Here is a 16,476-nt window from a genome sequence, read left to right as displayed (position 1 = left end):
ACCTATGGTTATTTCTTATCGGGGACCGCACCGAGGCTCCCGTCCTTCCCCTATGTCGTCTCCACTGCCCCCAAATTTTTAGTGTTGCCACCACCACTGGACTGGTGGTGTATTTCTTCAGGGAGAACGGCAACGGCGCCGTCACCATTGCTTGTAGGCTGGTTCCTTTGCAGGATGCCATCTCCAATCTCTTCCACGCCGCTCCCTCCCCTTCTCCCATCCACTTACACACCATTGAGATATTGGCGGCCCAGTAGTATTCACTTAGGCTCGGTAGTGCCAGCCGCCCCCCCCCTATCCCTGCTACGCTGCAAGAACCCCCTCCTTACTCTCGGGGTCTTCCCGGCCCAGACAAAACTCATGACACTTTTCTCAATCCTCTTGAAAAAAGCCTTCGTGACCATCACCGGAAGGCACTGAAACACAAAAAGAAATCTCGGGAGGACTACCATTTTGACCGCCTGCACCCTACCCACCAGTGACAGGGGCACCATGTCCCATCTCTTGAAATCCTCCTCCATCTGTTCCACCAATCTTGTTAAATTAAGCCTTTGTAAGGTTCCCCAACTCCTGGCTATCTGAATCCCTAAGTACCGGAAATCTCTTGTTACCTTCCTCAGCGGTAAGTCATCTCTTCCCCTGCTCTGCTCCCCCGGATGCACCACAAACAACTCACTCTTCCCCATATTCAATTTGTACCCCGGAAATTCCCCAAACTCCCTGAGTGTCTGCATTATCTCAGGCATCCCCTCCACTGGGTCCGCAACATACAGCAATAAATCATCTGCATACAAGGATACCCGGTGCTCTTCTCCTCCCCTGAGTACTCCCCTCCACTTCCTGGAGCCCCTCAGTGCTATGGCCAGGGGCTCAATCGCCAATGCAAACAGTAACGGAGACAGGGGACACCCCTGCCTCGTCCCTCTATGAAGACAGAAGTAGTCAGACCTCTGTCTGTTCGTGACCACGCTCACCACCGGGGCCCTATACAGCAGCTGTACCCATCTGATATACCCTTCTCCAAAACCAAATCTCCTCAGCACCTCCCACAGATAATCCCACTCCACTCTGTCGAATGCTTTCTCGGCGTCCATCGCCACCACTATCTCCGCCTCCCCCTCTGGTGGGGGCATCATCATTACCCCTAGCAACCTCCGTATGTTCGTGTTCAGCTGTCTCCCCTTAACGAACCCAGTTTGATCCTCGTGGACCACCCCCGGGACACAGTCCTCTATCCTCGTCGCCATCACCTTAGCCAGGAGCTTAGCATCTACATTTAAAAGGGAAATGGGCCTGTAGGACCCACACTGCAGCGGGTCTTTTTCCTTCTTCAAAAGGAGCAATATCGTTGCCTCCGACATAGTCGGGGGCAGCTGCCCCCTTTCCCTAGCCTCATTAAAGGTTCTTGTCAAAAGCGGGGCCAGTAGGCCCATATACTTCCTGTAAAATTCCACCGGGAATCCGTCCGGTCCCGGGGCCTTCCCCGCCTGCATGCTCCCAATCCCTTTTACCACCTCCTCCATCTCAATCTGTGCTCCCAGCCCCGCCCTCTCCTACTCCTCCACCTTAGGGAATTCCAGCTGATCCAGGAAATGCATCATTCCCTCCTTCCCTTCCGGGGGCTGAGCCTTACATAACCTCTCATAAAATGCCTTGAACACCCCGTTCACTCTCTCCGCTCCCCGTTCCATCTCTCCCTCCTCATCTCTCACCCCACCTATCTCCCTCGCTGCTCCCCTCTTCCTCAATTGGTGGGCCAGTAGCCGACTCGCCTTCTCTCCATACTCATACTGCACACCCTGTGCCCTCCTCCACTGTGCCTCTGCCTTACCCGTGGTCAGCAGGTCAAATTCCACATGTAGCCTTTGTCTTTCCCTGTACAGTCCCTCCTCCGGTGCCTCCGCATATTGCCTGTCCACCCTCAAAATTTCTTTCAGCAATCGCTCCCTTTCTTTACCCTCTTGCTTCCCTTTATGTGCCCTTATGGATATCAGTTCCCCTCTAACCACTGCCTTCAACGCCTCCCAGACCACTCCCACCTGAAGCTCTCCATTGTCATTAAGCTCCAAGTACCTTTCGATGCACCCCCTCACCCTTAAACATACCCCCTCATCCGCCAATAAGCCCATATCCATTCTCCAGAGTGGGTGCTGTTCTTTTTCCTCTCCTAACTCCAGGTCTACCCAATGTGGGGCGTGGTCCGAAATGGCTATGGCCGTATATTCCGTCCGTCACCTTCGGAATCAGTCCCTTCCCAAGACAAAAAAGTCTATCCGTGAGTATACTTTGTGAACATGGGAGAAAAATGAGAAATCCTTACTCCTAGGCCTAATAAGTCTCCAGGGGTCTACCCCTCCCATCTGCTCCATGAAGTCCTTGAGTACCCTGGCCGCTGCCGGCCTCCTCCCGGTCCTGGACCTCGACCGGTCCAGCCCTGGATCAAGCACCGTATTGAAGTCTCCCCCCGTTACCAACTTTCCTGCCTCCAGGTCTGGGATACGTCCCAACATACGCCTCATAAAATTTGCATCATCCCAGTTCGGGACATATACGTTCACCAGAACCACCGCCTCCCCTTGCAATCTGCCACTCACCATCACATATCTACCCCAACTATCCGCCACTATGGTCTTTGCCTCAAACAGTACCCGTTTCCCCACTAAAATAGCCACCCCCCTGTTCTCCGCATCTAAACCCGAATGAAACACCTGCCCCACCCATCCTTTACGTAGTCTGACCTGGTCTATTAGTTTCAGATGCGTCTCCTGCAACATAACCACATCTGCCTTTAATTTCTTTAGGTGTGCGAGTACCCGTGCCCTTTTAATCGGCCCGTTCAGCCCTCTCACGTTCCACGTGATCAACATGGTTGGGGGGCTCTTTACCCCCTCCTCCCCACTTGTCGACTAGCCATCCCCTTTTTTAACCCAGCTCCTCACCCGGTTCCCACTTACCCGTATATCCCCCGACGGCGCCCTCCCGCCTCGACCACCCCATCCCATAACAGCTCCCCCTTCTCCTTAGCAGCAGCAACCCAGTTAACCCCCCCTCCCTCCGCTAGATCCCCCTCTAGCATAGTTGCACCCCCCACGTTGCTCCCAGAAGTCAGCGAACTCTGGCTGACCTCGGCTTCCCCCCTTATCCTCGGCCTCCACTGTGCGAGGCCCCCTCCTTCCTGTGTCCCTGTTCCTGCCATAATTACCATAGCGCGGGAACAAAGCCTGCATTTCCTACTCGGCCCCGCCCCTAATGGCCGGCACCCACAGTTCCTCGTACTCCCCACCCCCCCACCCCCCCCAACATGGGGAAGAGAGAAAAGTTACAGGATCGCAAAACTAACAAATTGAAAAAAAAACCATCCTCCCCCCCTTTTTTCTCGCCCCACATAATCACCCCACCACTTTGTCCCAAAAGTTCTCTCTCTCGCCAGACTATTCCAGCTTCTCGTCCACAATGAATGTCCACGCCTCTTCTGCCGTCTCAAAGTAGTGGTGCTTCCCTTGGTGTGTGACCCACAATCTCGCCGGTTGCAACATTCCAAACTGGACCTTCTCTTTGTGAAGCACTGCCTCAGCCCGATTAAAACTTGCCCTCCTTCTCGCCACCTCCGCACTCCAATCCTGGTATACGCGGATCACCGCGTTCTCCCACCTACAGCTCCGAGTCTTCTTCGCCCATCTGAGGACCGTCTCTCTGTCATTATAGCGGAGAAACCTCACCACTATAGCTCGGGGTATTTCTCCAGCCTTCGGTCTTCGTGCCAGAACCCGATAAGCTCCCTCCACCTCCAAAGGGCCCGTCGGGGCCTCCGATCCCATTAGCGAGTAAAGCATCGTGCTCACATATGTCCCGACGTCCGCCCGTTCTGCGCCTTCGGGAAGACCCAGAACCCTTAGATTCTTCCTCCTCGAGTTATTCTCCAGTACTTCCAACCTTTCCACACACCTTTTGTGCTGTGCCTCGTGCGTCTCTGCCTTCACCACCAGGCCCTGTATTTCGTCTTCGTTTTCAGCACCCTTTGCCTTCACGACCCGAAGCTCCAGCTCTTGGGTCCTCTGCTCCTCCTTTAGCCCTTCAATCGCCTGTAATATCGGGGCCAACAGCTCCTTCTTCAGCTCCTTTTTCAGCTCTTCCACACAGCGCCGCAAGAACTCTTGTTGGTCCGGGCCCCATAACAAGCGGCCACCTTCCGACGCCATCTTGCTTTGAGCTTCTCTTCCTTGCCGCTGCTCCAGAGGATCCTCCGCAATCCGGCCGCTATCCTCTCCCTTAATTTGTCGGCTTTTAATGCTATTTATTTCTCCAGTACTATTTTTCTATTAATAAATATCCTTAAGTTTCTCATTTTCTCTGGACTGTTAATTCCCCATCATTTGCTTTTTAAACAAAATAAATTTAGAGTACCCAATTCTTTTTTTTTTCCAATTATAGGACAATTTAACGTGGCCAATTCACCTACCCTGCACATCTTTTGGGTTGTAGGGGTGAGACCCACGCAGGCACAGGGAGAATGTGCCTGATTTGTGCCTGAAAGGTAATTGATAGAGACAATAAGTTGCAGGAGTAAACTAGCTAGAGACATATAAACCGATTACAAAAGCTCCTATAGGTATGAAAAATGAGAGTGATCATTGAGAGTAAATGAAATGAAAATGAAATGAAAATCGCTTATTGTCACAAGTAGGCTTCAAATGAAGTTACTGTGAAAAGCCCCTAGTCGCCACATTCCAGCGCCTGTTCGGGAAGGTTGTTACGGGAATTGAACCGTGCTGCTGGCCTGCCTTGGTCTGCTATCAAAGCCAGCGATTCACCCCTGTGCTAAACAGCCCATGCCTTGAAGACAGAGTTAGGAGAAATTACAAAGGGGAATAAGAAAATGACAGAGAAAATAAATACTTTTGTAATGCCTTCAGGGTAGAAGATTTTCTAACATCTTGGAAATGATAGGGAATCTAGGGCAGCACGGTAGCCTTGTGGATAGCACAATTGCTTCACAACTCCAGGGTCCCAGGTTTGATTCCGGCTTGGGTCACTGTCTGTGCGGAGTCTGCACATCCTCCCCGTGTGTGCGTGGGTTCCTCCGGGTGCTCCGGTTTCCTCCCACAGTCCAAAGATGTGCAGGTTAGGTGGATTGGCCATGCTAAATTGCCCTTAGTGTCCAAAATTGCCCTTAGTGTTGGGTGGGGTTACTGGGTTATGGGGATAGGGTGGAGGTGTTGACCTTGGGTAGGGTGCTCTTTCCAAGAGCCAGTGCAGACTCGATGGGCCGAATGGCCTCCTTCTGCACTGTAAATTCTATGAAATCTATGTGCAAACTTCAGACGAACAGTGACTCAGGGCCAGGATCGAACCTGGGACCTCGGCACTGTGAGAGCAGTGCTCACCACTGTGCCACTGCTGCCACCACTGCCCTAGATTCCCTATCATTTCCAAGATGTTAGAAAATCTTCTACCCTGAAGGCATTACAAAAGTATTTATTTTCTCTGTCATTTTCTTAATCCGCTTTGTAATTTCTCCTCTGTCTTCAAGGCATGGGCTGTTTAGCACAGGAGTAAATCACTGGCTTTGAAAGCAGACCAAGGCAGGCCAGCAGCACGGTTCAATTCCCGTAACAGCCTCCCGAACAGGCGCCGGAATGTGGCGACTAGGGGCTTTTCACAGTAACTTCATTTGAAGCCTACTTGTGACAATAAGCGATTTTCATTTCATTTACTCTGAATGATCACTCATTTTTCATACCTATAGGAGCTTTTGTAATCGGTTTATATGTCTCTAGCTAGTTTACTCTTGCAACTTATTGTCTCTATCAATTACCTTCTCATTCTTTGCTGAATTTATAATCCTGTCAAGACTCAAGCTTCCTACTCTTTTTGGATAACATTATAAGCCTCTTCCTTTAATCTAACAGCATCTTTAACTTTTCATGTTACCTACAGTTGGACCATTTTTCCTATGGCGTTTTAAATTCCCTATAAGGGAATCTATAATCATTGGGAATCTTTAATTAATTTTTTTAACATTTGCCATTGCCTCTCTACTATTGCGTATTTTAATTTAGTTTCCCAATCTATACTGCCAGCTTGCCCATCATATCCACATAGTTTTCTTTGTTTAGATTTGAGGGTGTAATTTTCCCATTCCGCCTGTGGCAGATTTTGTGGTGGGCGGGAGCAGAGAATCCAAATGCAGCCAAGGAGTTGAATGGTGCTGATGTAAAACAGCTTGCAATTCTCCCGATGGTAGGTTAATGGCAGGTCAGTTATTCCACTGCCTAGTTGCATGAACGCCAATTTGTTTTCATAAAGATCTCATGAATACTCAGAAATCAGCTGTTGATTGGAATCTCCATGCGTCTTCCAATCTTTTGTTAGTCCAGCAGGAAATATGTCAGCCTCAAACCCATTTGAAAAGGAGTGGTGTGGACAAGTCATACCTCCGTTCCCTCAAGACTTTGAGGCGAGTGCAACATATATAGCCTATCTGCCATTGCACTGCGCTGCTCTTGTGATGAATACCACTGCTGGGGCTGTAGGGTTCCTGCTATTTGGTTTTTTTTAAATGTATTTTTTATTGGGTTTTTGTACAGAGTATATTTCACCGTTATGTACACAGGATATGATATATCTATATATATGTAAGTAGGCATCCGTTTGTGCCGGCGAGGCACTTCGCCTTTTCTTTCTCTTAGAATGAGTTGTCCGTCCCCCGTCACCCCTCCCGTTCTATCTCACCCTCCCATGTTTTGGCTACTTTCCCTGGTTCCTGGCTACCTGGCTATTCTTCTCCTTGTTTGTTGGCCACAAACAGGTCCCGGAACAATCGGGTGAATAGTTCCCACGTTCTGTGGAAGCCGTCGTCTGATCCTCGGGTGGCAAATTTGATTTTCTCCATTTGGAGGGATTCCGATAGGTCGGACAGCCAGCCTGCAGCTTTGGGTGGTGCTGCTGACCGCCAGCCGAACAGGATTCTACGGCGGGCGATCAGGGAGGCAAAGGCAAGGGCGTCCGCCCTCCTCCCCAGGAATAGATCTGGCTGGTCTGATACCTCGAAGACCACCACTTTCGGGCATGGCTCCACCCTCATCCCCACCACTTTGGACATTGCCTCGAAGAAGGCAGTCCAGTACTCCACAAGTCTGGGGCAAGACCAGAACATGTGGGCGTGGTTGGCCGGGCCTCCTTGGCACCGCTCACATCTACCCTCCACCTCTGGGAAGAACCTACTCATACGGTTCTTGTTAAGTGGGCTCTCTGTCCCACTTTTAGTTGCATCAGGCTGAGCCTTGCGCAGGTGGAGGTGACCTTATGCAGTGCTTCGCTCCAAAGTCCCCACCCTATCTCGATCCCCAGGTCCTCCTCCCATTTCCTTCTTGTTGCATATAGTACGGTGTTGGCCCCTTCTACCAGTCGGTAGTACATGTCGCTGCAGTTTCCTCTCTCTAATATGCTTGCGTCCAGTAACTCTTCCAGTAATGTCTGTCGTGGCGGTTGTGGGTAAGTCCTTGTCTCCTTTTGTAGGAAGTATTCTGAGCTGCAGGTACTTTAGCTCATTCCCCCTGGTCAGCTGGAATTTCTCCATCAGTTCGTACAGTGTTGAAACTCTGCCATCGGTGTATAGGTCCCTGACTGTCAATGTCCCCTCGTCCTGGGGTCCCTGCTATTTGTTGATGTTGTCAAGAAGGACACCACTGTAATGCTGTACTCATGCAGGTCTCCACAATCCAACACTGACCAGTACTGCAGTCAGGTTTGGGGAGAGCAGAGGTATTCTGCTCCCAATGGCTGGCATCATTGGCAAGGAGTCACAGACTACAGGCAGTCCAGGGGATGTGTGGCCCTCAGTCAGAAGTCAGAGATAAGAGACCATCCAGGAGGTACAGAGGACATGCTGCAGGGGAAAATGCACAGCTTAGTTTACAGGGCGGACTCACAGTCGCTGTCCCTGAGCTTGGTGGTTTCGGTTATACTGGGCTACAGATGGAATGGTGAAGGTAACTGGAGGCTCCTGCAGCAAGTAGATTGGAAACACAATAAAATGGCGGGGTATGTGATGCGCTCCTGGGCGGGTTTAACTTCGGTAGGTGGCCGTGCACACAGCCTCTAGATCAGGTGGATAGAGATCCACATGGGATATGGGTACGTCACACGTGACGGGCTCGAGGGCAGGGTAGGAATGTCCACCACGACAACGATGTGATATGTGATCCAGTAATATTGGGGGAGTCAGGAGAACAATAGGAGGAAGCTCTACCTTCACATTGTGAGATTTAAGGTGTATATCAGGCACGCCTACAGTGAGAGAGGAAGCCTCAGATTCGGTTTGGAGAACCACCATCATAATGGCATTGTGTCAAAACTAAAGTTGGGAGGGGTCTGAGACAGTGTGGGAGCAGTGCACTTCGGTGCCCTCTGACCTTTTGGTGCCGCCAGAGCAAACAGGAGGCAGCTTATAGTTAGAAAGTAAGGAAATTTCCTTGGAAAGAAAGCTACTGAAAGCCAATGGCTTCACATCACAGTTGATGCATCTCAAGAATTCACTTTGTGAATGCGGGCAACAATGAAGGATCGTATTTGACATTCCATCAATGAAAACCAGTCACGGGTTCACCAGAATTCGCATTCATAACGGGTCAAAGGGCATCCACTCATTCATCAAGAACAACTGTTTGATCATTAGTATGGGGGCTGGTTTAGCACAGTTGGCTAGACAGCTGGTTCATGAAGCAGAGCAAAGCCAGCAGCACGATTTCAATTCCCTTACTGGCTGAAGTTATTCATGAAGGCCTGGCCTTCTCAACCTTGCCCCTCGCCTGGGGGGTGGTGATCCTCAGGTTAAACCACCATCAGCCAGCTCTTCCCCCTCAAAGGGAAAAGCAGCCTATGGTTATCTGGGACTATGGTGACTTTACTTTTAATTCAGTATGCCACAGAGATTAAAGCATAGAGCTAGTTTGGGTCACTCATGTCAGTTACACCTTATTCCATGCAAGACTCCAGATGTCACATTTCTGGGATGCCATTTTGGTCAACTCAATGTGTGTGCTAGCATTTCAGGCTGCATCAGCTAGTGTGCAAGGAGGGCAGAAAAGCTGTGGAGTCTTACATTTTCCAGGTATAATATTAGTTTCACTTTCTTGACCTGTTATTCATTCTTGTCTTCAATGTTTCATTTCAGAGATAAAGCAAAAGGACAAACTGATCCACAGCTCAATGCTGTCTTTGTCAGATTCCGAAGGCAAATGGAGGAGGCGAAGGAGGGAGCGATGACTTCAAGTGTAGCTCCAGCAGGAGGGTCAGGAGGAGAGACGCAGACAACGGAAGCGACTCACAGACCTAGGGTTTATGGTAGAAGAGTCTCCTATTTACAAGTGAGTGAGAGGTAATGCTGGCATGTCTGCCCTTGTCCCAAGATCTAATACATCACATATGCCACATTCTTCTTGAAGATCTGGTGCCACGTGAAGTTGGATGCTTTCCCCTGCCAATGGCTGTGAGATTCACCAGCGTTGTCGCCATTTCAGGCTTCTCAAGAGTCAGAACGCAATAGTCTGCGCCAATATGGCTACACAACCTGCATGACAGGAGGCCCTAATGTTTGTAAATTGCTAGGGCTACCATTCCATCAATTTACAACTGGTGTGTGACCATCAGCACATATTGCACGTGCATGCATGGTACCCTGAGAGTTGCCATGACGTTTGCATCCTGAAGTACTCCCAGGTGGAAATTTTTGACGGCCTGAACGTCTGCAGGGGTGGCTTCTTGAGGATGAGGGATACTCACTGAAACACTGGCTGATCACACCAGTGCATTGCCCTCAGTCATTCCAAGACGACATACCATGCTGCTCACAGCTCCACATGTTCCCTTATAGAGAACAGAGGCCTTCTGAAGATACGATTCAGATGTTTGGATTGCTCACTGCAATACACTCCTGATAGGATTTCCCGCATCACCGCAATGTACCACACTCTTCATAATCTGGCAATGCAAAGAGATTATCCCTTGCCAGAGGATGAACTGAAGGAGGATGAGAGCTCATTGGAGGATGAAGATCCAGAGATCCAGGAAGCTCAGGAAGCTGCTGAAGGACAGTAAGAGCACGATTATGGCCATGGAGGAAGGAATCGTGGGCGATGTGCCCACAATACTATAATTGATGACAGGTTCCAGGAAGATTAAAGTTAAGCCAGGGCATAGGGCCACATCTCTCCTAGTCCTCAACACCAATCCCTTTCATCTCTGGGGATATTCAGCCACTCTTGCGAGAACGCAACCTGCATGCACACTTGCACATTATGTCTTTAAGAATTGCCATGGCCATGATCTCGGTTTTGGTCCACAATACCCTGTGAATTCGCTCACTCTGGGAACTGAGGGTAAGTTGAGGAACAAGAGCGATGTGAGAGAAGACGTGAAGCTTTCGCTACCATCAAATGATGCCAACACTGCTGTGACTGAGATGAGGACATGACTAGAGATCACCTCTTCCTGTGCACACCTTGTGTTCTGTCACCACCACTGAGGAGACACAAATGTGTCCACAACTCCCGAAAGATGTGCTTGTTAGGTGAATTGGACATTCTGAATTCTCCCTCAGTGTACCTGAACATGCAGTGTGGCAACTAGGAGATTTTCACAGTAACTTCATTGCAGTATTGTTAGCCTACTTGTGACACTAATAAAGATTATTATATGCCGCTAGAATATCAATACTGATGAGCTGCCCTCACTCAGTGGTGTTCCTTGAGGAAGAAGGATTAGAAGCGCTTACATCACACACTTCAAATGAAGATTTAAACACATCTTCCTGACAGGATGCAGAGACTAGTTCAACTGAGGCTGACATCACAAGAATGTTAATCTCACAGTGGGACACTGTCACTGAGTGGGAGAACATAAGAATATAAGAATTAAGAACAGGAGTAGGCCATCTGGCCCCTCGAGCCTGCTCCGCCATTCAATGAGATCATGGCTGATCTTTTGTGGACTCAGCTCCACTTTCCCGCCTGAACAACCATAACCCTTTATCCCATTATTCTTCAAAAAACTATCTATCTTTATCTTGAAATGGGAGGATTCCAGTGTACAAATTCACAATGCCTTCAGTTGACCAAATATTTCACACAACCATCAAATGTATTTACATAAATGCAATTTCTTTTCAGTGATAGAACACCTGTGATGCAAAAGTGACATAATGTCTTTACTTTCCTACCCTTACCATTACGCCTGGATGCAGGCCCTACTCACAGCAGTGGTAGAGACCCCCTGCTGACTGTCATGTCCTGATGTCTGTGATGACCTTGGCAGATGTCCTCTGGAGGCCTGAGGCCTGATGGACCCTGACCTAATAAGGGTCTCCTGCTCAGGGGCATAAGCACCCTTGGTGGCCTGAGCAGCTGGAGTGGATGTGGTTATAGAAAGAGGGGACCGTGAATGGCTGTACATACTTGGAATGTCCCGAGAGGAGGCCCCCAAGGTATCTGGCCGATGTTTGTCCTCCCTGTGGCTGCCCCAGCGCCTCACCCTAGCTCCTGAAGGAGATGGTACATCTGGAGAGAGGTCAAGGTGCCTCATCCCCATGTTGCCTACATCTTGATCGTGCCTTCCAGGGTGTGTAGCCATGGAGTGGAGAACTGAGCGCAAACATTGGGCAAGACCTGGTTGACCAAGGTCCCCATGTTGGTCGCCAACTTTCCCATAGCACCAGCATGTTGGGATCATGACACCAGATAGAACTCCTCCATCATTCACGCCAGTCTGCTGAGTGACTGCTGAATCTTTGTCTGATCATAGAATCCCTACAGCGCAGAAGGAGGCCATTCAGCCCATCGAGTCTGCACCATCTACTCCACCCTATACCCGGAACCTAACTAGCACATCTTTGGACTGTGGGAGGAAACCGGAGCGCCTGTAGGAAACCCACACAGACACGGGGAGAACGTACAAACTCCACACAGACAGTCACCCAAGGCTGGAATGGAACCCGGGTTCCTGGTGCTATGAGGCAGCAGTGCTAACTACTATGCCTCCATGCTGCTCCGTTTTGCTGCTTGTCTTTGCACCAGTATTGAGTTAGCGCCAGCTTCCAGAGGCTCATTATCTGACTCAAACTGAGCAGGGTGGCTGATCTCCAGCAGCCCTCCAAATGCTGGAAATTTGGGCTGTCCCTATCTCTGATTGCTGGGAGACATATCAGTGAGGTGTTCCCCAGAAAGTGACCCCAAGCGGACTTTAGAACTGTGCTCCACTAAGGTATGTGTTGCTGCACTAGTGGAAGGTGTGGGTGAGTGTTGTGATGGTTCTTCCAGAGCTTCCTCTTCAGGTGTGGTCTGAGGGCTTGAATTAATGCTCGGCTGCCTTGTGAGCCTCAATATGCTGGTGCCTAGACAACAAAGAATAGAGTTTCAATTGGTGAGTTGATGTGTACGAGCTGTATAAGACTACATGTTACTCATTGTGATTGTCACTTTGATGAAATTATGGTGCTGTGATCAAGACCCTAGATTAGTGGTAGAAGCTGACCAGCACCCCAACCCTTATCCACAGGAGTGATCCCTGTCTGTATTTGCCAGCTTGCCTGCATCCTCCCCAAACTCAGTGTGGGCAGTGATGCCGGCTGGCCCTCCCCAGCCTGCGCTCTTTCCCACCGGTTGTACACCAACTTTTGAAGATGAAAGCCAGGCCTGCAATCAGTAGGATGGGGCAGAGTTTGGGTTAGATGCATTTCCCCTGTATGTGAGCCCTCCCCAGAAGGGCCAGAGGATGGAGTATGAGCAACATGACAGATGGAATGGTGGTGATGTGAAAGTGCCCATGAGAGAATGAGTGTTGGCATGTGTCCCCTCCTAATGGATGTGTGAAATCCCTGAAGAACGTAGCCATTTGAATATATGTGATACTATGATGAGAGTTTGATATTGGATGGCTGAAGGATCACTGAGTCTCGCGGAACAGATAAGATCATTCATCCTCCTCCTGCACTGGATGGCATTTCAAGCTTCCTGGAACCATCCTGGGATGCAGGACATGCCTGTTTGCCTGCACTCCTCTGATCAAGGTCTCAAGGGTCTGATAGGTGAAGTGGGGTGGTGCCTTTCTCTTGAGGCTGTTTTGGTTGGCAGATATCTGTGATAGTCTCCTGAAGAATGGTGCGCTAGACAGAGTGAGACATATCTGTTGGACAGGTGTTTAAATATGATGCACAAATGGTCAATCCATCCAGCTAATGGTGGGTGGCTGACATAAATCGGTTTCCGATCCACCAGATGATTCGACCGGATACTCGCCTGTGCATAATTAACGAGTTTCCAAGTGAAGAATTGGGCGCCATTCCGTTCAGAGTGGGCACCGCCAAAACCACCTGCCACTCACGTAAATGGAATCTTCTACCCCAAGACCCTAGTTTCAGACTTAAATTTATCATATTATGATCGATCTTCCCAGAAGTTCTTTTACAACAAGATCAAGTAATTTTGTCTTGTTGCATTACGGATCTAAAATAGCTTGTTCCCTAGTTGATTTCTTAACATAGGTGTATTTTGAATGGATTTATCCTGTACACTTCTACTGCAAATTTGGTTTGCCCAATTATATGAAGATTAAAGTTCTCCATGATGACTGCATTACATTTGTTACAGGCACTTCTAATGTAAAGATTTTACTCTGCCTGACCCTACAATTACTGTTATAGTTAGTACAAATATCGTTTTCCGTACCTTATAAGACCGTAAGACATAGGAGCAGAATTAGGCCACTCGAACCATCGAGTCTGCTCCGCCATTCAGCCATGGCTGATATTTTCTCATCCCCATTCTCCTTCCTTCGCCCCATAATCCCTGATCCCCTTATCAATCAAGAACATATCTATCTCTGTCTTAAAGCCACTTAGTGATTTGGCCTCCACAGCCTTCCGCGGCAAAGAATTCCACAGATTCACCACCCTCGGTTGAAGAAATTCCTCCTCATCTCTGTTTTAAAGATCGTCCCTTTAGTCTGTGATGCTGTCCTCTGGTTCTAGTTTTTCATACAGTTGTATCTGAGCCAATATTGTCCATTGGCTCAAATACAACTGATTTATATTGTGATTATCCAAACCAAAATCTTTTCTCTATAATGTCTTTATCCGATTATTTTATTACCATGGCAATCTTTCTTCTTTTTCTATTTTTGCTTCTGCTTCTGGCTTTTAAAAGTCAAATATAAAAGGGCAGCACGGTAGCAAGCACTGCCTGCTCACGGTGCCAGGGACCCAGATTCAATTCCAGCCTGGTACAAACTCCACACTGTTTGTGTGGAGTTTGTACATTCTCCCAGTGTCTGCATGGGTTTTCTCCCACAGTCCAAAGATGTGTGTGTTAGGTGGTTTGGCCATGTTAAAAATTGTCCCTTAGTATCCAGGGGTGTGTAGGTAATGGGGGGAGTGGTATGGGTAGAGTGCTCATTCAAAGGGTCGGTGCAGACCCGATGGGTGGAATGACCTCTTTCTGCAATGTAGGGATTTTACGATCCGGTTAGTGAACAGCGCAGCGTCTGAACCATGAATTGTGAATTAGGACACTGAAATCAATGTCAATCCAGGTACAGAAAGCAAAATGATTAATGATATGAAAGAACCAATGGATTGCGACAGACACATACATACAAACAAAAAGTTCGAAAAAAAAACTAAACCTCTAACAACTAAAAGCTAAAGGAGTCAGACTCCACATTTATAAAAGGTTAATTTTCAATGTCAAAGTGGTTGTTTGGCAATCAAAGCTCAACCTGTTAATGATAATACACCGATAGAAATGCACAAGACATAATTTTCAGGGTCCATACCTGCAACTCAACTACAGGAACTTCATGACGCTCAATTCATTTGAATGGGCAGCAGTGCATCTCCAATGGCTACACATCAAGATTATCACATTAAGCTCCATATCTGCATTTGCCTGAAGTTTCTGTCTGATTTGTGCATAAACAATAGTGAATATCAACAGTCTCACTGTTTTACCTGACCATTGCAACTATTGCTGAATGGAGTGAAGAATTTGGAAAGGTAAATACTGACATCTTGTGGAAAGGTAGCTAACAAAGAAGCACTCTAAATCTTTATATTTCAAATATGCATATTTCAGAAAAAATACATTCAGGAAGGGAGGTGCTGGGCACAATTGTTGTACTTGCCAAGTATTGTAAAATAATTAGTTCCTGGAACTAGACTACATTATTAAAATCAAAGATCCACATGTTCCACAGATTTGGCAATGGATCATAGAGTAAATGTTGACAGAAATGAAATATAATCAAGTGTAATTTAGGAATTGCACTTTTATAAATCATGTTAAGACATACGGTCAAATTTTGTTCTAACTAGAATGTTCTAAGAAGGAAAAAAATCAATTACCAAGTAATTATACAAAATTTAAACCACAAAGTTTAAATGACAAGATACAGGCTGCTTCCATTTAGTTTTGCATACCTGGATTCAGCTTCTTTTTTTCCATCATCCAGTGTTCTCCAGTGAATGTGATCTCCAAATCCTGGAAAAAACGTTGTCATTGCTGTGAATGTCCATCTCTGACAAGTTGTTAGAGCCAAACTTTGGCACCCAAACCCAGCTCAATGTAACTGGATCATTTTAACTTTATTGCTATTTATTAGTATACACACAGCTGGTCCGTGTAAAGATTGTGTTTATTATGGGTAGTTTTTGAGGGTATGGGCGATTAGAAAACAAAATGGAGATTAAATAAACTATTTGCCTTTCATGGACACTGGACCTGTTATGGATTAAACTCTTCTCCCTTCCATTTCCGATCATTTTGGGTCCGGAACCAAAAAACAACTGTACTTTCAGAAGCGTTAGACATCTGAATGATTTACCGAATATAAGGAGCGTGATAGAGGAAACCGATCAACTGCAGAGCACATCATTTTTGGGTTTGCACAGTTCTTGATTAAAAAAAGAACAAAGCCTCCATTTAAAAAAAATAAAAACTAACCCACCTCGTCCAAGACTTTCACTCCCAGATGTTTGAGAGCAGGGCACAAGAATGCAAAAGGCGGCGAGGGGCAGGAATATTTCCAGCTTCATGATCAACTCCGACCCTTTCGCCGGTAACTCAATGAAGTCAAGGATGGAGCGGAAGTGACGCATTAGAACGCTGTGTAACTCTTTCTGAACTGGAATTGTAAACATCTTCCTGATCCCAGATGTGGACGCAACAGATTTCCCAATCATTCACCCTCATTCAGGAGGCGATGTGTAGCAGCTTCGCGAAAACAAAATGACGTAACACCATTAATGTGGGTTACTACCTGATTCAGTCATAACTGATGATATTTCAGTAAAGGAAATTAGTCGGGACTTAACATTATTTTCTCTATGTGTTGCGATGTTGTGTCCTGAGGACCTCATGTTATCTACCTCCCAACCAAGAAAACTTGGAAAAGTTCTCAAAAAAGCTAACAGCTGAAAAATCAGGC

The 16,476-nt window shown here is 47.6% G+C and overlaps 1 protein-coding gene across 1 annotated transcript in view; it reads right to left on the bottom strand.

The window, feature by feature from the left end:
- txndc12 (thioredoxin domain containing 12 (endoplasmic reticulum)) overlaps nt 1–16,246 on the bottom strand; it is a 52,778-nt gene extending 36,532 nt beyond the window's left edge. Inside the window, exons 1-2 of the mRNA XM_072510892.1 lie at nt 15,997–16,246; nt 15,470–15,530 (exon numbers count right to left, since the gene is read on the bottom strand). Coding sequence (XP_072366993.1) covers nt 15,470–15,530; nt 15,997–16,231 — 296 coding nt within the window. The 5' untranslated portion in view covers nt 16,232–16,246. The remainder of the gene's footprint in view (nt 1–15,469; nt 15,531–15,996) is intronic.
- Nucleotides 16,247–16,476: the final 230 nt, after the last annotated feature.

This window comes from Scyliorhinus torazame, chromosome 7 (genome assembly GCF_047496885.1).
Source record: "Scyliorhinus torazame isolate Kashiwa2021f chromosome 7, sScyTor2.1, whole genome shotgun sequence".
NCBI classification, from domain to species: Eukaryota; Metazoa; Chordata; class Chondrichthyes; order Carcharhiniformes; family Scyliorhinidae; genus Scyliorhinus; species Scyliorhinus torazame.
Note: the sequence above shows the minus strand (reverse complement) of the source record. Positions and strands in the feature narration are given on the sequence as shown.